This window comes from Calidris pugnax, unplaced genomic scaffold, assembly GCF_001431845.1.
Source record: "Calidris pugnax isolate Ruff unplaced genomic scaffold, ASM143184v1 scaffold95, whole genome shotgun sequence".
Taxonomy (NCBI): Eukaryota; Metazoa; Chordata; class Aves; order Charadriiformes; family Scolopacidae; genus Calidris; species Calidris pugnax.
The window spans coordinates 11,310,027-11,331,942 of NW_015090885.1; the positions used below are offsets into that span (position 1 = coordinate 11,310,027).

General features: G+C 40.6%; 1 protein-coding gene across 5 annotated transcripts in view; it reads right to left on the reverse strand.

The window, feature by feature from the left end:
• BBX (bobby sox homolog (Drosophila)) overlaps positions 1 to 21,916 on the reverse strand; it is a 150,503-nt gene that overhangs the window by 17,586 nt on the left and 111,001 nt on the right. For 2 of the 5 annotated variants that reach the window (XM_014947343.1, XM_014947339.1), the window contains 6 exons: positions 20,243 to 20,323; positions 17,142 to 17,222; positions 13,976 to 14,894; positions 13,038 to 13,176; positions 9,551 to 9,699; positions 1,745 to 1,834 (listed from right to left, as the gene is read on the reverse strand). In XM_014947343.1, the coding sequence (XP_014802829.1) occupies positions 1,745 to 1,834; positions 9,551 to 9,699; positions 13,038 to 13,176; positions 13,976 to 14,894; positions 17,142 to 17,222; positions 20,243 to 20,323 (1,459 nt within the window). The remainder of the gene's footprint in view (positions 1 to 1,744; positions 1,835 to 9,550; positions 9,700 to 13,037; positions 13,177 to 13,975; positions 14,895 to 17,141; positions 17,223 to 20,242; positions 20,324 to 21,916) is intronic. The other 3 variants (XM_014947340.1, XM_014947341.1, XM_014947342.1) reach the window with 3 other exon arrangements.

A 21,916-nucleotide genomic window follows, 5' to 3' on the forward strand; every position in this document is an offset into this window, starting at 1 on the left:
TCCTCTGATGATTTCTACGTGGGCCATGTAAGGCTGGTAAGTTCCTCGTGTCTTTGCTTCAGTCTTGGGAGGAACTTAGCAAACTGGCCCTACTCCAGCAAATGCACAGACACATCTTTAATGTTTAGACATGATGACATTATTCACATGCTTAACTTCCAAGGACATGCCTCTGTGTTGTGCTGGAACAAAGCCAGGGTACTCAACACTTGCCAGGCTTGAATCTTTGATTATAGTGCACACTTCACTTTCTATCAAAACAGGCTGGTTTCTTGTAATCAAATGGAGGTTTTGACACTTTGTTTAGCCACATTTTGTATCTGCAGATTTTAATATATTTATATTTTTTCACTCTATCATGTATTAAATGTTTTCTGGTTCTTTTCCCAAAGGAGAATTTACACACACTTTTTTCTTACTAATTTGTCTACATGGTCTATTAATAATTCAGGAACAAAAATCTGAATGGCACCCAATAAAAGCTGTGTTAATGTATGATGCTTTTTTCACACCGGCATGGAAGCAAGATACTTACTTACTTCTCGTGACTCCTACAACATGTTTGTTGTACAAATAAAATGAAACAGAGCAAGTAATTTCAAAATGTTTGCACCACGGAATGCAGCAGAGCTGGCAGAACCTACATGGGAAAATAGTGCATGTGCACCGAGAGGACAGAAAGCATAGCATCAGGAAAGGAGAGGAAATGGCATGGCCAGGCCCTAGGGAAAGATATGAAGCAAAAATGTAGCTGGGGGGACTGGAGATGAGGATAGTAATTTTATAGATGGATATGGATTGAGGAAAAAAAAGAATGGAAGAAATTCACAGAACTACCTAAGTAAGCAGAACTGGAGAGGCTCTTCCATACCACAAGTATAATGTGGGAGAGAACTCCACTGTGGAAGGGCTAAGGAACAGGCTGGGCGTGATTCGGATAGTGTGGACAACATGACTACAGCAGGAAAAAAAAAATTAAAAAAAAAAAAAAAAAATGGCCCAGGGAAGCAGGCTAAGCTGTAATGCTGTCCTTCCCGTACACCTGAAAACACCCCTCAGAGTTGTGAGTATGTAGGTATGCAGGACTGCAATACTGTAACAAGAAAAAAAATATGGAGAGCTTCCAGCTGGATAGCAGGCAGAGCAAGTCCAGGACAGAACTTAAAACATCGTCAAAGTTATTTTCAATCTGAGGCAAACAGAAAGCTGGTTAAGATTTCTACCGAAGAAGGGTTAGTTTAGGTTAGTATTTCTGAGATCTGGTGCAGAAACAAGCTCTTACATCTTGACAAGCTGCAAAGTTCTGGAGAGCAGGAAATCACAGGGAGAGGAGATAGGGACAGGGATAAATGCTTGAGCAAAGGGATAAATAACGTGGGCTCTGGTACAGAAGGGATGGAGATAAGAGCAACTAAAGGACAAAAGTGCTCTGAGCTGCGGAACATAAAGAGTTCAGGGCCAACTGCAGAGTTGCCCTTGCTTTGTCAGCTCTGCTGCATGGCGTCTGGAGCAGGAAAACTGTAATTAAGGGAGATGCCAATTAAAAACAAAACAGCATCATACTGGAATAAGGTAATATGATCAACTGGAGCCAGGAGCTAATGGAATCAAAGCAGACAGGGAAATAAGGGACAAAAGCAATCACAGACTAGAGAGCTGAGTAGCCTCTGTCTAGAAGCATTTCTCTGAGACTGAATTGAGAGAGAAGGCAGTCCAAAACCTTAACTAAGTGATGCACCAGTACCTGTGTCCGGAACATTAAGCTTCTCCTTTCTGTGCTTACATTTGCTGACAATTTTGTAGAATAAGTTCTTTTTCTGAGACTGGAATGAACCTACAGACAACATTAATAATACATACTTTTAATTAGCAGTTTTAAAAAAAGAGTACAACAGTCACAGTATGTACTATACAACCTCCCCTTCCACTAATTACAGGATGCCATTTCACGGGGAAGCACAAAACCTGACCTTCTGCCAGAATGGACTGTGGAGGCTTTCAGCAGGCTGTACTTCAACCCATCAGTTCCAAACGCTTAAGTGCATACAAAGCATTTTGGAGAATGATGACCTTAGGAAAGCTTAGTCTTAGAGCAAATCAAAGGGTTTGTTTGCTTGTTTAAATATATGCTGTCTTTTGAATGTGTTTGGAGTTTGGCTGGAATTGACATCCACAGCAGCCTGGATGGTGCTGTGTTTTAGACCAGTGACCAAAAGTGTTGGTAACACACCAGTTTTAGTTACTGCTGAACATTATTTGCAGAGCATCAAGATCAACCTCTCTCACTCTGCCACCCCAGCAGTTAGGCTGAGGGTACACAAGAGGATGGAAGGGGACATAGCTGGGAGAGGTGACCCACACTGACCAAGATATATTTCAAACCATATAATGTTATGCTCAGCATTAAATTTGGGGGAGAAGTTTTTTACAAAGTAGTCATTATTGCTCAGAGACTGACTGGGCATAGTTTGCTGAGGGTGAGTGCTGGCTTTTGCACCACTTGTTTCCACATCTCCCCTCCCGCCCCCCTCACTGTCTTTATCTTGACCCATATGGTTTCTTCCTTGCTTTTGCCCTTCCAATTCTCTCCCACATCCCAGTGTCAGAGAGTGAGCGAGCGACAGAGGGGGGACTTACCTACCAGCCAGGGCCAACCCACCACAGGCTGCAAGAGTTACCTTTGCCTTTTTGGTGACCAGAAATGAGCTTATACTAAATGCAGAAGTAAAAGTCCCCAGGAGGGGAAGGTGAGGTTATGCTCAGCTCATGGTATCATTCCTGCTATGATAGCAGGATCTTTACTAGCAGTAGTCAGAAGACATCTTATGTGACATCAGACCACAAAGTATGCCCCTAGCAGAGGTCATGAAGAAGCTACCCTTTGTCTCACTAAAGGAGTAAACTGTGATCCCAAAGCACTATAGACATAACAGACCAAAGATGTAACAGATGCATAGTCTCTACACTGAAAAGCAAAAAAAAATTTATGGAGTTAACTTTTCAAAAACTGCACTTTAAAATCGTATTTCCGAAGGTACAGCAGCCACACAAGTCTTTAAGCTACCTCAGAACAGACCAGCCCAAACAGAAGTGAGACACACTGCAGGTGACAAGGCAGCTTATAGCCTAACCAGAAGGTGTCCTTCCCATCTGCAGCTGACTTGGGACAAGATTCTACCCACCACAAATACCAGCCTCCTCCACTCCTCATCCTTAAAAGGAATGGGAGACACATGTTGGCTACTGAGACACAACTGTCACCATGTAGTAACACGTGATCAAGGTAAGTCTACATCATGCGTCTGCGATTTGCCATCACTGATTGACTATATCCAGTGAAAGGAGGAGAAAAGTGCGTAGCACACGGAAGGATCTAGTCTTATGAGGGGAAAACCATTCGTAGACACTAGGCTGTCTGAATACTACTACTGAAAGCTAAAATCCAGCCAGAAACAGCCATAGAAATCCTGAGATTTTGTACACGTCGGCTTTGTGTCTCACTGCTGCTTGTTTTTTACTACTGAAGAAATCAAAACTTTCAAAAAGATTAGTAAGGTCCCAAAAATCTAAAAGTCATACAACAAAACAAATAAAATCCAATTAAGACATCTTCTTAGGCAACATCAGCTTGAATCTGAACAGCTTCACAAGAACTGGTGTAGAAAACACCACAAAGTTCAAGAGAAGAGGCCATATTCACTCAAACTGATTCAAGTGTCATTCTACAAATTTTACAATAGCTTCCTGAGTATCACAGAGCTGGATAAGCAGTCTAAAATCAGTGCCATAAAAATGCAAAACAAGGAATGGAAAAGCTCATGCAGGTTAAGGGAAAGCCTAACTGAAAAAATTGAGCTTTTCTGAAGACAAAGGTCAAACACATCAACAATAACAAGCCTTCCCACAACTGTTACACCAGAAGACAGAGGCATGTTAACTAGATGATTCTTATGTAATTTTTATTATTTTTCTTTTTAAATTAGCAAATCAGTGATTTTTGCAGGTGCTTGGAATAAGCAACATGTTACATCGTGTCATAGAAGTCTCCATTTCCGCAGCTGAACCTGCACCCTAGAGACCATTTCAATCAGTATCACAGACCATCAGCCAGTGCCAGCAACTGTAAGCAGAGTAACTGAGATGAAAAGCTCACAAAAAGATCACAAGCGTTGCGTGAAGAAGGAAACCCATGTCTTTCATCTCTTTTCTACCATCCAAGGCACCTCTGTCATAAGCTCATATCTACAACACATAGAGCACTCCAAGGCACATGCCACTTGCACGTAAAATTTTGTTCCCAAATGGAAAATCCAAGGACTTTGGCTTCAGTGGGATGCTGCCAGAAGCTGCCTTTTCATAAGGAAACTTCCAATTTCCTACCCTTTTAGCTGTTATTCCTGTGAGACAGTGCCCGTTGACACTTGAATACCCTCTGGCCATGAATGCAGTGAAAGAGAAGATGGGCTGATAGCTAAATAGGTCACTGTGTCATACTCAGACCTGAGAATGTAACTTCTGATTCCATGAGAAACTTCATCCACACTCCTTGCCAGAACTACTTAGAGTGAACTACAGGATACACTCACTGTCCTCTGTGAAAAGCCAAATTACAGTCATTGTCACACACATACAAATTGTCTAGCAATTATACCGAATAGACTATCTAGTAGTTCTTTGAAAACAGCCACATACCATCCAGCCTTTAGATTAAGGCCTAAGCCACTGAACTGCCAAATACAGGATCTTTACATGGTATTCAGGTATGAAAACCAGAGCTTTTCTTTTAATAGAAATTAACTGAACTAAACTAATATGGAGAAGGCAAAATATAGTCTGAACCGGAGAGGACATTTGCACGCAGTAAAGGCTGAACAAGGGAGCATTCCTGAGACTGTGTGTTGGTTTTGGCTGGGATAAAGTTAATAACCCTTTCCAGGCTCTCACCAGCAGGTGCCAGAGGGGCATAGTTCAGGCACACTCACCCACACAGGAGCTGACAGGACGGCTGGCCGGGATACACCTGTCTCATGGGGACAGCAGGCAAGAGCTCCCAGACTTCCAACAAATGCCACTTGTCAGCACTCAATCCAGAGAAAATCCTTGACTGAATAAACTAACTAACCAACCTAAAAGGCTTGCTGTTAGGCAGTGGACACTGGATGGGATTTCCCATAGAAAGCAGAAAAAACCCCAACTTTAATTTGTTAGTTTACTTTCTATTGTTATATACCCATTTGCAAGTCCTTTTTTCCTGCTCATCTATTGGAAATATTCTACGTGGCTCTTCCTTTCCCTACCACTTCAGCAGTTGCCACAGGATTTAACCACCTGCTAATCCCTGGCTTGTTCGTCGTGCTGGCTGAGGGCGGCAGGGATTTCCTCCTGGGAATACTGGCTACAGCCAACGGCAGCTGCTCAGCGGGCAAGAAAATGAACCCACCACACGTAATGAACCCTAACTGCATTTCCTCCACATTTCTGGGCATGCGCCCCCTCTGCTCCCACAAAGTTCCCTATTTTAAAGGGACTGATCAAACAGAGAACACTTCAACGTGACTGTAAGAAAAGCAGGACAAACAGATTTGTGCATTTCTCCATCTCTCAGAAGGAAGATACTGTATTTTTAGGTCGTGGTCTTTGGAACTCTGTGGCGTGTGATCTCCAGGCACTTGAATGCTTTGAACCGAGCCAAAAAGGACCCCCCAAGCTAGTATCGAGAGGAATGCCACAAAGAAGCATCCGTTTTAAGCTGATGCTTTATTTCTAGTCCTAGAGGCCACAGACACACACACAAAAAAGCGGACAATCCCTTTCCCAAATAAAAGGACGAGATGCATTCCTCCCCTTGCCTTCCCAGAGTGAAAGCTTTAGTGAAGCGCTTGGTGTGTGAGTGTTTCTCCACAGCACAAGGCAGAAATAATGACTATGCCTGTTGCTCATTTTTGCATACGAGTGGATTAGTGACTCACTGCAGACTGCTGACTTCTGTGTGGTGGGATGTTTTGGCACATATGCCATTGAAAAGAAGAAAAAAAAAAAAAAAAAAAAAAAAAAAACCAACAAACCCAAAAAAATTGCCAAAACCAAAAAAAACCCCGGAGAGGGTGTGCAAAAAAAAAAAAAAAAAAAGAAATCAGTCACAGCTCCAGCAAATGTCGGAGTAAGCCATCTGCACAGATTCAGTATAGCTGTATTTTTCAGCCATTTTGTGACATTATTACTGTATATGAACACTCCCAGTGCAAAATGAATTTGCCAAAGCATTATGGCTTGCTCAGTCCTGCTCTCACTGAAGAAAGACCCCCAGTAATTTCAGTGGGAGTAGGATTTGGACAATTTGGAAGGCTCTGGGGAAAAAATTGCCTCCCATTTAGGAAAGTTCAAATTTTCCCTTATACATGCGGATTTGAAATAGCTTTCATGTTACAGAGTTCTTCAGGTGTTTTTATATGAAAAGAACTGGCTGAAGTAAGTAAGGACTGGACGTGACAAGCACAATGGAAGGAGTCAGTGGGCACTGACCTGCTCATTTTCCACTTAGGAGCAGAAAAACATCTTGACAACCCTGGCTATTTGGGTTAGGTAGCAGATCAGGCCTTTTGCAGGTTAATGACATTTGACAGAAAAATCAATCTGGCACCATTTACTCCAAAATAAAACATATTAAGGCATACAGCAGTAGTTATGGGGGAAGGGGGAACCACCCCAAAACCAACAAAAACATTTATCCATTTTTATTCACCTAACATCCTGGGGAAGTTTCAGCACTCCAACCTATTTTGCAAATTTAAAATGAAATTTAAAAATTTAGTAGGCACTGATGTGTAGACTGCAAAAATTAAGTATTTATCTGAGAACTAAGAATGCCTGGGAAGTTTATGATCCTGCACCTGCTCATTCAGAAGAAACAGGGAATGATTTTGAAGAGTGTTTACTAAACCTACCCCTAGTAATTATAATCTGTTGTTTGGAAACATCCAGATGTCCCAACTGCTAGCTGGCACTGTTTGTGGTGGACATCTCTTCTAATTACCTTCCAGACAGAGCAAAGCAGCAGAAACAACTCCACACGACACAGTGATGCAGAACACAGCAGAGCAACGCTAAGGCCTCCTACATCCCAACACAGTCACACCCGTAAGACTATACTGACCCTCTGTGGTTCATGCTCATCACATTGCAAGAATTAGATGTTACTTTATTTGAATTCTGATGGTGTAAAAAAAACCAAAAAAACCACACCATCATGGCAATTCAAAAAACAGAGAACCATTCCAAACGAAGCTCTGTAATTTTGCACAATATACCTTTTTCATTTCCTGCAATACTTGCAAGAGCCTAGTATGCAGACCTGTATGCTTAACACTTTTGGAGGTCAGTATTCTCTAACCATGTTTGGACTCGTCACAGCTCACAGGCAAACCAACAGCGTGACAAGGCTGAAGGGCCTGTCAGTACACCACAAATTAAATTGAGGATTCAGCTTAATGAATGTTTGGCTCAGCTGGAACAGTTTCCCTACTAAGCTAGTAAGCTTGCTTGTATGCAATTTGGTTCAGGTCATTTCAAATCCACAACTCACATCCTAATTTTAAGCATCCTAACAAAATAAAACAAATTAAAATCAACCCATTGCCATGGAATATTTACTTTTTAGCAATCTTTCTCCTCCAAAAGAAAAAAAAAGGTTTGTTGGAAAGTTTTTCAGCTACCTCTTTGAGAGCTAAACTTCACTCTCCAGGGAGCTGGAATGACTGACACGAGCTGACAGCTTGCCCAGCTAACTTGAGTGAATTCAACCTTCGTTGAAATTAAGAGCAGATATCACTAGTTCCATCTGGATTTAGTTCGGGGCTGCGGTTAGATGTTCACTACAGAAACGGCAGTGTCACGATCAGATATTCCTGCCCCGGGGCTGCTTGTTGCAACCCCACAGCTCAGTTGGTGGAAAAGTTCATGTGACTGTTTACCATCTGCTGCAGTGCAAAGTCAGCTGGCTTAGTTTAAAGAGCCCTTATTGTCAGCTAGAGGCAAATGCTCCACGGCCTCCTCCGCAGGGCTGTGCCAAAACTGCTTATATCAGTTTGCTTGTAACCTGCCCGCAGTTATGTTTCTGACCTTCCCTCGAGACATGGCTGAATATATTCCAAAGCTTTTTAAGTGATGGAAACAAGGATAAAAATCAAGCTCTCGCGTATGAACCTAGTCAAAAGCAGAATGCAGTTCTGGGCTACCTGACTTGAGGTAGTCTTCTAGCGTGCCATTCCCAAACAACGTAGGGCCTGCAAAATTTTTTAGACAAAGACACTTGAACAGGTAAATACTGTAGAGAGAAATCCAAGGGGCTGCTATTACCACTTTAACTGCCACATGACTGTAGATGAGGAGATCTTACTCCCAACAGATGTTGCTTAATTAACCACTGTGTTATCATACTGTAAAGCAATTCATTCACGCTCATTGAAGACGGTCAAATACATACCATAAAAAAAAAAAAAAAAGGCAATTGAAGTCAGAACTCACTTGGTATTAGCACAAGTCTAATTTTGCAAAAGCGCCTGTTCCACATCTAATTATATAAAGACAAAAATCAATACCAAAATTGGCACGCACTAGAAAAGGACAGCTGCTCAGTCCTGCATACTGTAATGTGATTATTTGTGAAGCATTCAAAAGGCATAGATCTAATCCTGGGTCACCTGGCTAAAATAGCCATATTAGATCTGAAAACCTGTCAGTCAGTGGAACAACCATAGTAGCAGAAAAGGAAACCAGTTCCACATTGTGAACTATGCATAATGAGGATTCTTTTGACCCTTTTATCTTGTAGGGTTACTAGTACATCATTCCTTCATTTTGTGATGCTTCTGTACTGCATGAAAGCATCAGTGTTTCTGCCACGGTCTAAAAGCAGTTTTCCCTACCATATTCTCACTTTTCTACCACTTCTGTTTCACAGGTTGTTTGTATGTAAAACAGCCAAATGTGTCATGAGTTTTTCCCTCCAAGAGCCTCAGCAAGGGTGTTGGGTATGGAATTGGTTTTCCTGATCTCTAACCCTTTTTCCCCGCCCCCCCCATCATGTCAGGACATTTTTTCTCCAAACTTATGACAGGAGTTAAAATCCTGAAAAAAAAAATATGTTTCATTCAGACATCTCTGGTATCTTATGTTTTAACTCACAGATCCTAAAATTACAGTGAAATGCAAATTTTTTTTGATCATCTGCCATTTTTTCCCCATTTTCTCCTGGGAAAACCTGTCCAATTCACTTAGCTCACAAATATTCATGGCTTTGATAAATTTGCTTGCTATAAGGAATATATTTAATGCACAAACTCTAACCAGTTCTACTCAGCCTGAAAATCAGGAGTCAAGAGTACAGCCTGAAAACTAACCCTGGTGAGAACCAACTAACTTCAGGGCTAGAAAAATGTTTTCTTTGACTTCACACTTTTCACATATAACAGTAAAGTAAAAAAGTACAAATTCTTGAGCTTGTTGTAGCATTGTGTGGTAGCTTAAGAATATATTGCATGTGGTAATTTACCTTTGTTGGATTTTGGTTGTTCAGATGAGCCACTTCCAACCTTTCTCTTTTTCCTTGGAACAGCAGAATTTTTCCTGTCAAAGGTAATAGGACTGTATTGAGGGAGGCTGTTGAATTTCTTTTCAAATTCTTCTTCCAACTTTGCTAAGCTAAAGGGGAAACAAAACCAATCAAATTAAATGTAACTCTGTTTCTGAAGGAAAAAAATGTATTGTTTAGGAACATGTGTGCATAAGTATGTAAATATCTAGATAGAGATGGGGGAAAGAGATAAGCGCACACACAGTGTAAACATCAAACTAGTATATATTGGTTTAGTGATGTTTTTTTTGTCAGGTTGATGGTTGGACTAGATAATCTTGAAGGTCCCTTCCAACCTAGACGATTCTATGATTCTATGACTCTATGATATTAATCCAACTTTGGGATGAGAATGTACACTCCAGCTTCTGCACTTGTAACTCAACACATTAATTAATTAGTTGCATATATTAGAATTAGGGAGAAAAAAAGAAAATAATAATAATAAAAAAATCAATGTCACGCCAGTGACATTTAAGTTCTGCTGCACAGATTCATACAGGAGATTTGTCTGTTCTGTGAAGGGAATAAAGAAAAAGACAATAAAACCAATAAATAAACAATAGAAATAACTTCACATAAAAGTCCTTACACCAGAATGAAAACAACAACAATTCAAAACAGAAGAAAACTGTCTAACTATTCTGTCTTCTGGGGATGTTCTAAAACCTGATGTCTTGGGGTGCAAATTAGCTTTGTATTTGTTCTGAAGGATTTTATTTCCTCCCCCCAGATTTTATGTGTTGCAAGATGAAGAATGCAGCTAGCTCATACTTTCATGAAACCCAACATCCCTCATACGTAAGCCCAACCTGAATGACTGTAATTATCTTTACCTACAGCCCAAGAAATCCACAGACATGGTATTGTCGCTCCTTATAGCCAGATGAAAACAAACCACTCAAACAGGATGGTATGGCATGGCATTTCTGGCTGTAATGACTACACTGTCTTGTTTAAGCACTCTGTCCCAGCAAATTTTTGCAGCCAGGCAGGAGCATAAGAAGGAATTATATTTTAATAAAAAGCAATGCACACAGCTAGGCAGGTTATAAATAGCACCATTAATGACAGAGGAACAACGACATTTCCTCCTTGTCTTTAATTCTGTTTGTTATAGAAAACCTGAATTTGACAAAAATTGGCCTGACTGTTGGAGGGATGGCCCATATGCACTGGACACTTGGAAGTATTACAGAAAACACCAAGTTTCTCTCTGCTCTCTGAAGAAGCACTTAAAAAAAAAATGTATTCCAAAAGCTTTGGTACACTGAATGATACTTCATTTTATCTCTGTAATCATTACAAGCATTACTTCTTTTGGTAAGCAATCTTCCACCTTAAAATACAGACTTGGCTTTTAAGCAGAGTGCATGCATGGGGGAATGTGTGGGGGTTTTTTTTGTTGTTGTGTGTGTACATGTTTTGTTTTGGTTTTAAATCACAAAGATATCTGACATTAGTGGTGCTTGCTAATGCTACCTTTCTCTTCCATGAGGATGTTCCCTGACAACCACAAAACAAGCTGATTTTCTGCTCTGACAGCTGGCCCAGCTCCTCTCCCACTGTGGCATATGAGGGTCCGCAGCCCTAATTAGGGCTGACCTACACTGAAAGCAGACGAGCTGCCATCCTGGCTAGTAATTTATAGCTTGTGCAATGTGGAGGCAGCAGAGAATGCTGCTATCACTATATCAGCAATTAATTATTTAAAAAAAAATAAAATTCACACTGTCATGAATTTTCAGAGCATCTCACAAGCCTGGCTAAACACACGTAGCTGAGCTGAGGGTCTTCATGCCAGACAGCCTGGTCCTGACAAGAGCAAAGATCACTGCTTAGCAAAGGAGTGGGCTGCAGATGGACAAAGCACACCTGACAGGGACTATGGGGAAAGTGAGGGGAACTGTTGATGGAAAAGGTAAGAGGATATGGGGAGAAAGACCTAATTCCAAAGAAGTGAGGACCCTCCTCCCTACACACACACAAAATGAGGCTGAAAGTTGATGCTGAAGGGAGCAGAGTTAGGAGGAGCAGGTAGAGGTAAAACCAGCTCTTCAAGTAGCTAGAAGATAAGGTAGTGCAGTGAACAGGGATAATGGATACCTTCTCCAGCACTTACACTCCACAAATTACTGATTCTGCCTTTACAGAGTTCTCTTAGTAATATTCATTAATGACATGACTGGATCAAGAAGCAATATTGGCAAATATGTATTTTCCCCATCCAGCCAGCTAATGATGGCAGAACAGTACTTATTGAATTAGTTAATTATTTACACAATTTTCCTAGCTACTTTGAATACATCATTCGTAACTACAATTATTTACTTTTTTTTTTGATAGGAGATGCATTTTGTTTTTACATCATTAGGGGTGAAAAGTTTTCAATCTTTCAATTTAAATTTAAAAAATATTTACAAAACTTATAAACAATGCCCTAAAAACACAAAAAGCAATCCCTTAATTTTTCTTGACTATTCCAAGCAGTCAAGATTTGGAGATTTTCACCAATTTAATATCTTTACAGCAAAGTGAGCTGCAGCTAAATTTCACATAGACTAGGTTACAAAAAAGGCTACTGCAAGCCTGCACAAAAGAAACACATTACAATTTTAAGCATGAAGTGTGGAAAATCTACTTCTTTTTAATTCCTTTTCACCCTCTGAATTCAGATAAATGGAAGTCTTCAAGAATTTGCAAGTAAGTATGTATGGCTAAGCAGATTTAACAACTATGCCTGCAGTTAAATAAATCTGTAATACTCTGACAAAAATTGTTATTCATATACTAGAAAAGTAATTGTGTGGCTTTTATAGATTTTAACGCATTTGTAATCATTAATTATTATTCTGACATATTTAAATTCTTCATGGTGTATATAAACAGTTTAAATATCTTGTCTCTGCAAAGGAAAAATGATATATTTATCATAATTATTTGCCAATATTAGAACACTGTTTACTTTTCCTCTGTAAGCAATCTCTCCAAGCAGGCAAAGAGATCTATTTTTTCTAGTCTAATTCTGTTTATGATGACTGAACACCTACACAGCCCTTTCAACACTGCTTGCAAAGTGCTCTGAAAATATAAGTAACCCTTTTCACCGCCTCTTGAGCAGGTAAATATTGCATGTGGTTTTTTTAGAAGTCAGCAAATAACGTCATTCAAATCTGTTTACAGTAGTGCAAACCAGGAAAGATCTCAAAGGAATTACTTTAGTATGTAAACAACAAGTATCTAGAGCATGACTAAGCCCAGCGGGGTTTGTAATTTTCAGGAATTCTGTCTAATTGTAATTATTTGGATGTTGGATGCAGTTCAGTAGCTGTAATGAGGAAGATTCACTCTTAAGTTACCAGGCTGACTGAACTAAAACTTTTAACAGTGTTAAGCCAAAACTTACCCAAAAACAAACTCTTCCTTTGGCTTAGGCCTTTTCAGTTTTTTGTTCCCACTTGTGCCACATTGGGAAAAAGCCCAGTTTTCTTCATTCCAGCATCCTTCATGATCTGAGGAGTTGCCTTTTCCTGAGCTTCTTTTTCCTGGGATGAAGGCAGAAAATTGTTTCTCATCTTTAGAACAATGTGCCAAAACAAAGTTGACTCAGAGAGAACTTGTGTACCCATTCAGTACTGCAACTTACGATGCAGTAGTTTTCATAGTATCTCTAAAGTCAGAATATCTCTCAATGAATAAAGGAAGAGAAAGAGATGAATGATTTGCAGTAACAAGCTTCCCTAAATTACAAACAACTTTTTCTGACTGTTCTAATTACATGTAGAAACCTACTAATCATAAAAATACATTTGAAGACATCTCACAGAAAGCTTCCAGAAATTATCTCAAATTTATCCTTCCACAAGGTGAAGGGTTCCCGCTCATCACCTGTAGCCAAACTAACAACCAAAGCAAAAGCACAACACACTTGCTTCTTGTAGGACTGAGAACTATGCTCAACCGCAACAGTTGTTTATACAGAAACAAGGAAATTGTTCAGGGTTACATACAACACAAGCCCTGCATACATCTACCAGCAGGCTGACTAATTACCCGACAAAGCCTTCAGTCCAAAAGCTAAATCTCAGATCATGAAACACAAAAACGGGAGAGGTTAAGAGGTGGCCGGGTGCGTACTAACAGAAACAGCAGGACTCGAGAAGACCTGCCCTGGACCATGGAGTCCATCCCCTCCACCTGCTCCAGCATCTCAGGTGACCAGACACAGCATTCCAATCACACACTGCTCAAACTCCAGCTTAAACATAAACTTTTGCTTTTCCTCCCAACTCCAGGCAGGCTTTTGCGGTTCATGCTGTAAAGGAAACACTCAAAGCCACCCACCTCTGTCCACATTAGCGCGCAGAGACGTGAGCATGCCCTCTGACACCAGAGTTTTATAAAGAGCACCTTTGCAAGATCTCTCCGATTTCCTGGAGCCACAGGTTTCTATCTTTTTAACACAGTCACTGTCCTCAGTTTTGACCTGTCCTGGTAAGCTTTGGGGTACCACCTCCTCTGTTGGGGTCAGTGGTTCCACTTTAATGTTATCAGAAGCCTCACATGGTACTTCCTTGCTGGCTGCAATACTAAGGAAATCGGGAGGCTTTGATTCTTTGGTGGTCTCCGGGGGTTTCTCCTTCGATGCCTTCTTCTCTTTCGATTTAACTTTTTTCTTTGGTGATTTTGTATCCAACACACTTCCCTTCACATTTGAGACAGGGCGGGGTTTTTTGTGGGGAGGTTCAGCGAGTCTCTCAGCACCCCAATCCCCCTTTGCAACAGCTTCAATTGTATACATTACACTTTCAATGTCCGACTCAGAGGACTGCCTCTTTTTACAAGATTTCTTGGGAGTGGATTTTTCATTTGTGTGCCGGTCCAACTTATTTTTTTTCTTTTTCTTCTTTATCTTTTCTGGCTTTAGCCCGAGGATATTCATGTCAGCCATTGAAAGCTCTGGAGAACAGCACATGTGATCCTTTGTGTTATCATGTCTCTCAAAAGGACTGCTCTCCATTGCAAGACTAGTAAAATCTCTGCATTTTGCAGTTTCTAATTCCTCAGCTTTTGTCTCATCCCAGTTTTGCATTTTCTCTATTTCCGATTGTTCTACTTTCACTTTACAGGAGTCTTTTATTGTTGTTTTCTCCAGTTCTTCTAGTTCCATTTCTTCTGAAACTTCCCTTCCCATATCTTCTGATGCTTCCAATTTTGTTCTCCCAGGTTCTTTGACTCTTACTCCTTCTGAAGCAAGGCACATCTAAAACAAGTTTAAAAACAGTCCCTTGAAACAAACATCAACTATTAACGTTACTTACCTATATTAACAGGAGCATTACACAGGGAAGCCCTCTGGCATCTTAGTTCAAAAAAGCAAACTATGCTGCAGGACAGTACTGAGAAACATGCAGAAGCCCCACTGATACTGATGCGAGGTGATGATGGCTAAGTGCTAGAATAAGGCTGGCAGGTTCTACTGCTCTAACAGAAAAAGACTCCAACTGATCTCAGTGGTGTTTCCGTGATCCTTTAAGTGCCTTTTATATAACCTGGAAACCCACTGCTAGATTGATTTCCAGAATACCCTAAACGCAATGGAACAATACAGTATCTCTGACTTTTGACACAGACAAGTTACTTGAAATCTCACTCTCATACCTCCTTCAACTCCTAAATGTTCCTATATACAATTCTTTCCTCCATTTTCCAAATGGTCTGAAGATGGAGGGGAAAAAAGTTAATTGAATCTCAATAATCAAGACTATTTTTTTTTTACTTGAACATGCAAAATGATTTGGAAGGTAATAAAAAAGCCTTCCGAATCTTTCTTCTTGGATCACAGACTTATTTTGTAAAGAACTGCAAAGCAGCAGTCGTTGCCATGGTTATCTCCTCCTGGAGATAACATTAATGGAAACCAAAACCCTCATACTGGCTAAGGAACAGCAACATTCAAAAAAAAGGGCTGTAAAACAGTCCTAATCTGCCATGTTCCTGAAGCACTGACTTGGGAGATTCTCTCACATTCGGATCACCTGTAAGCTACACTGACACTGCTGCAGGGCATAGTCCTTCACAGCACCAAGCAGTTGCCCTTGGGAAAACATGATTTTTTCTTCTTACTTTCCCTCTCAAAGCCTCCAAGCTTTATTTCCAGTGCTATTTTGTTTTTAAACCCAAAAGTCAACCAAACAGCCACCTGGAGCAAAACCAGATGGAAGAGGCTTGCTTTGAACCAGACATCAGGAGATTCCTTATCCTACAGCTCAGCCCACAGGCCACTTGGTCAGTATGGATGCACCCTCCAGATCACTGGGTTCTCCTGGGTTGATTTTAGATTTCTCATATTAGCAAGGCATTTTTTACTTGCAATCTAAAAACACCTCTTACACCAATATATGTATGAGCATAACACCAGTGAGAGAACGTTTTGAAAGTTTCCAAAATTCGTGCTGCACAGGGCTGAAACTCCTGATCTGGCTCAGGTCAAGCTAGGTCGAGCACTGGGAACGCTGGAGCTTGGGAAGCACAGTGTCTATCAGGAAGCAGGTTAAATTATGCAAAGAAGAACCCCACAACGATGCTGAAGTGGATTCTTGGTACCAAGGTACTTCTGTACTGACTTCTTTACTGCACTACAACGTAAACAGCCTGGGATTTTCAAATACTAAAGATCAATCTTTAAAATGCAACTCTTTGGACAGTAATTATATTTTGTCAATTAAACATACATACACCCCCTTGCTAATGTTTGGCTTGGTTTTTTTTCACTATACCTTTGCTGCTTCTGCAATAGCCAAGAGTACAGAGGGCTACGATGTGGCTACAAAAAAGTGAATTCTGTTTTGTGAGCTCTAAATAAACTTGCAATTCACAGCCTTTAAGATTGTGAAAACTTAAAAAAAAGCTTAGAAACAAAAGAAATACACATTTCAATAAGAGGCTATTGATTTAAAAATGTTCCCAGAAGGAGGATCTGAAGAGAGTATAACAGCAGAGTTTCTATAGAAAGACCTATAGACCTGTTTATTCTCCACTTCAAAAACAGTAGGCATGAAAAGCAAAAATTAATGAAAGCAACCAATGACCTTTAACAGGTATTTGTAATGGAAATGCCCTAATAGGAGTAACAGACTAGTCCAGCTCTCCTCTCCCATTTCCTTGCACCTGCACCCCATCCTGCCCTGGCCAAACCAACCAGTCAAACTCCCAAACCCTAAAACAAGGAATTGAAACAGTTTCAATGGTGACTGGAAAGTCCCTTTGCCACCAGGGTCTAGTACTTCTTCTCAGCCGCAGCACAGACTCTTAGAAACCTCCAAGTTGATGGCTAGTCTGGGGAAATCTTGACTTGTGGCACCCAAGCCACGATAATTTATGCTTCTATAAGCAACGGTGTAATTAGAACTGTAGCACTGTTCTGCCTTCCAGACTTCAGCAATCAACATCATTAACTTCTCCACCCCACTGCACCTGTGGTAATTAGTCATCAGTATTTTAATATTACCTCTGCCAGCTGAAACAATGCTGATGTTCCACACTGTTTTGTTAAATCAGAAGGACCTGAACGGGATGTACTTGAAGAAATCTAAAGAAAAAACAGAGGGGGAGGAAAAACATTATTTTACCAGAACAATTCTTTTATGTTTACCACACAGCTTTTTGAACGGGTTTTCTCTCTCTTCCAAAAATTCATTCATAAGATTGTATATTGAAAAAGAAGTGCAGACCTGTGTATACTGTTATAAATAAAACCCTGCTCCAGCATTGCTCCGGTGGGTAATACCACTGGACATTAAAAGCCTTCTCAAGACTTGGGGATCTTGTCAGGACTCCCTTTGAAGAGCAGGATGAACTGAAGCACATGCTCTCTCACACAGAAACAGACTCCAGCAGCCCAGCACCAATCTACACTAGTGTGCAAGCCAGCTGGTGGTGTTTCTGAAGGCTTAGTTAGACATTTGATTGCAAAATTATTTCATTTGCATAGCTTAAGAAGGTTACTCCTGTCAGGCCATGGCACTGCCTGTTGGTGTCCCACAGGACTCATATAAAAAAGATGCTATGAAACCAATGTCAAGTAGGAGCCCTTAAGCCTTTACTACTCCTCAAGAGTATGGGAAGCTATCTGGCAAGCAGGCAGCTGTTTATTCTCCTGAATCTTTTCCCTGTATCAAGCCATGACCCTCTTCAATACTTTAGAGTGTTTTGTATCAATTTTGAGCTAGGTGCAAAGAAATTATCTTTTTCTAAACAAATTAAAAGCATCAGTCTGAGGATTGGCCATTAGTATGAAGAAGAAAACATTGTATTTTTAAGGACTTATTCCATAATCTCTTATCGAGCTTGTAAGTTTCTTATGGTTGCTTCCTTAGAAAGAGGTATAGTTCTAGGGACTGAGGAACTAAAGTCTTTACAACCTTTTAGACCCCCCTGCCTCCCAAAACTCAGATTTCACTGTTTTTCAACCAACACAGGCCCACAAAGTTGATTTTGCAGAAATCAACGCATCATTCCTGTAAAGGAAATCAACAAAAAAGGTTAACAGTGCTATATCCCTCTCTCTCCTGGCAGCTGCAGCCCTTCACAGCATCTCTCAAGCTCTGACCATTCCAGCTCAAGTCTCCAAATGCCGCTTACAGCCAAGTGTTGTTAGTGCTGCTGTCCCTCTGTGGCAGAAGTGGTCTCTGCTTGCCTTGTGGAGGTGACACGCACCCCCACCGCTGCCTCCAGTCACCCTCATGCCTCCCCACTGAAGGCTAAAGGCAAAGCAAGAGACTCAGCAGAACACACCAGGAACAGCATCCCAGGCTTCAGACTGCAGAGTGGCTGCTCCAACCATTTTTAGAAACTCAGAAACTCTCAGAGTTTTTCAGTAAATGACTTAACCCACTTCTGCATTTTATTTCATCACCATCTGTGAAACACTGTGAAACATCAAAAAGGAAGGGGGGGGGGGGGGGGAGAAGATAAAAACGGTTAATCAACACAGCAGAGAGTGGAAGGAGGAGCATAGCAGTGTGGTGCACAGAAGCAGACAGGCTCCTATCCACCAGACCCCTGCCGTGCCAGTAGCACGGAGACAGTGGTCCAGTCCCCTCCAGCATCTGCCATTTGGAGTTACGGTGGCATGGCACAGATGTCTGCCAAACGAACTTGCAAACCTAAGACACCCTTGAGGTGATGAATAAAGTTTATTTGGAATGCTCCAAACCAGGTCCTGAACTGCTACCTGAAACTTCAGCTGAAACTCTCACATTTTATTTATCCAATTACAATCCAACATTAGAGAGGTCTCCAAAACCGGGAAGAAAACTATGTATCAACAGCACCAATATCCTACAAGAGCTAGAGACAAGGAGGATATGCTTACGACATCTGCCATACTTTTCCCAGTTTAAGAAGCCTTTAACATTCATTTTGTATATTAAATTAGGCTTGTAGGAATCCATTTGAGCAATCACTGAGAGAGACATCATAGAAACCTGTCCAACATGCAAACATCACGCTGCCAGACTTAGCTTCACTTTTTCTGCCAATTACAGTACAAACTCTGCACTCCTGTGGACAAGCACCTCTCCTTCCCCCAAATTAGGGCTTCACAAGCTTCACAGTGACATTGCCACTTTTAACGCTGACTTCCAAAGTCAGCATCAGCCTTAACTCCAGAACACCACCACTCAAACCCTGCTGCTGTCCTCTGAGAGGACACCTCAAAAACTTCTGCTGTTCCTGACTAAATACTACCAGCCTTTCTGCTGTCCCAGGGCTGCAACAGTCAAATGTCCTTATGGATCACTGATCACAGTTAGGTGTAATTACCCTTGCACAGGTCCTGCAGACAACGTAGCAAACACCCACAAACTCTACTACTGCCAGGGGCTGCCTGTCGGATAAGGCAGGTTTTATTCCACTCATATGAGTTCCTGTGAAGTAGGATAGCATTACTATCCATGTAACAAGGCATGAAATACTTGTATTTCTGTCTTTTTTTCCCTGAGAGGGATTAATCTCACCATCAAAAATATATGGCTGGATGCTTCTATACAGGATCTAGAAAACCATCTTCCTCACTGAAATAGGATGTGATTTTGGAGAAAAAAAAAGGCAAAAAAATGTGTACAAAAATGTGTACACGGTGCTAGCTGGAATACAGCATGTATCGTCATCTTTCAATCATCAAGAAATATTTGCACACCAAATCTCAAAGGTTTTTGAGTGATTCATCCGTATCCATAAGAGGAGACCTCTACAAGGTTATATTTAAGACTCACGGAGAATTTCTAGGAAAACCTGACTTAGTGTTCTTGATTACTGCTGACAGAGGCCAGTTTCGGAACTTAATACACTGCTTCAACTTCATACAGAATCCTGATGATCTCCAAGTCTACTTTCCTCTTCTTATTCTTGGTCCCCAATTCAGCAATGGACCTCCCACTCCTTTTCAACTGCTATTTCAATTGCCTAATTCTCTTGCTTTTCCATTATATAGTAATATATGCTTCTCGAAATACTAAATTTGATTCTAGAGTAAACCTTGCAAAATTCACACTTTGGGGAAAAGATACACACACCTCCCCATTGTGACGCTAATGGGTGTAACTTTACCTCTGCCAACTGGAAGAGTGCCGACTTCCCACAGTGCTTTACTGGCTCAGGACTTGACAACTGGGAAGTATTTGATGAGATCTAGGTTTTAAATGAACAAAGAAGAAAATATTTCAGTGGCACACAGGAAAGACAGACAGGAAGGGAGAAAATGAATGAAAAAATTAAGTAATTAGTTAAATCAGTTACTTTTAGGTCTGTCTGGCAGAAGGCCCTACTTCAGATAGACAATCTTATCCAAGAAACACTTAACAGGCATTTAGAAGTCAACAGGATAGCAGCAAACAAAGAATTTCTTCCTTTGTTTAGGCTCATGGATTATTTTCTACGTTTGTATTGTCCCCAGCTAATATTCTATCACGCTGTGTGTTTTACGTGACTAAGTGAGCAAGACACACATTTTGCTCAAAAACACAAACTGTGGTGGTCAATGAAATAAAATTCTCCCTGAAAGCCTGGGCATTATTTCTCATTTGGTTAGACATAGAAGAGGAGGATTTGCCCTCACAGGCACTTCTTGTTTCATTTTCTTTAGGTAGAAAAAAGAAGTAAGACCTTATGTTTTGAAGTCAAATCTAGCCTTGTATATAGATGTTGTTCTGCCAGCACCAGGGCTGAGTAAATAACTATAAGCACACTTTACAGAATTGCTTTTGCAGCCAATTTTTTTCATTTCATTATGAGCTCACCAACGCAAGAGTTAATAATTATTTCTCACATTTGATCTTTTCTGGCATGGCATTAATTGATTAGTATTTGACCTGGAAACCTTGAAAAGCCCTAAGATTAGGGGTAAGACCACTGGTGTTTCCATGGCATCTACCTCATCACGATAATAACACTTATGACCATGATCTTTCAGACGCAAAAATTATCAGCTTAGCCTTTTTATTTATATTTAATGGCTTTCTTTTGAACTGGATTATCTGAACTGTTTACATTCCGATTGTCACGGAGATTCATTACAGCTGCCCCCCCGACCCAGAATATCTATTTTACTGCAAGCTATTTAAAATATGGGAAATAATACTTGAATGTACACTAACAATAATTTTCAATATTAAACGAAAATAATTCAAAATCCTAGTTTTGCTTTGAGACAGTTCAGGGAATCTGTTCAAGATCACACTACGTAAGTGATCTTGTAAGTTGCACTTTGTAGGAAGTGGGTCTTGACTTTTTTTTCTTTCTACTGTAATAAAGTCTCAGCTTTTAATGTTTTTTTCAGTGCAGTATGAATGGCAGAAAAGGGACAGAAAAATACCACCACACCAAAGTATAACCTGAGAACATGCAAGCATATCTTGCCTCCAGATGCATAATGTGAGGAAAGAATAAAGAATTTCATTTTGGCAATGGAATGGGTGCTCCTAACAAAATGCAAGATCTTTGTACTAATAGAAAGAAAGGGAGCCAACATCTCATCTCAGCAAAAAGATTTCTCTTCATAGTCAAGAAAACGAACTGCAAGAGATGTAAACCTTGAACTCATTCTGCCAAAGATGCTGGCCAAATATCAGAAGAGAACGGCTGATCAATCAGCTCTCAGTGAGGTTACAGATCTCTTTGTCTTTTAACATCATCTTCCAGTTTTAACTAGAATAATTGGAAGCTGCATTACTACAACCACAAATAGCCCCTTCTTATGTAGAGGTTTAACTTGGGGATTGTTAG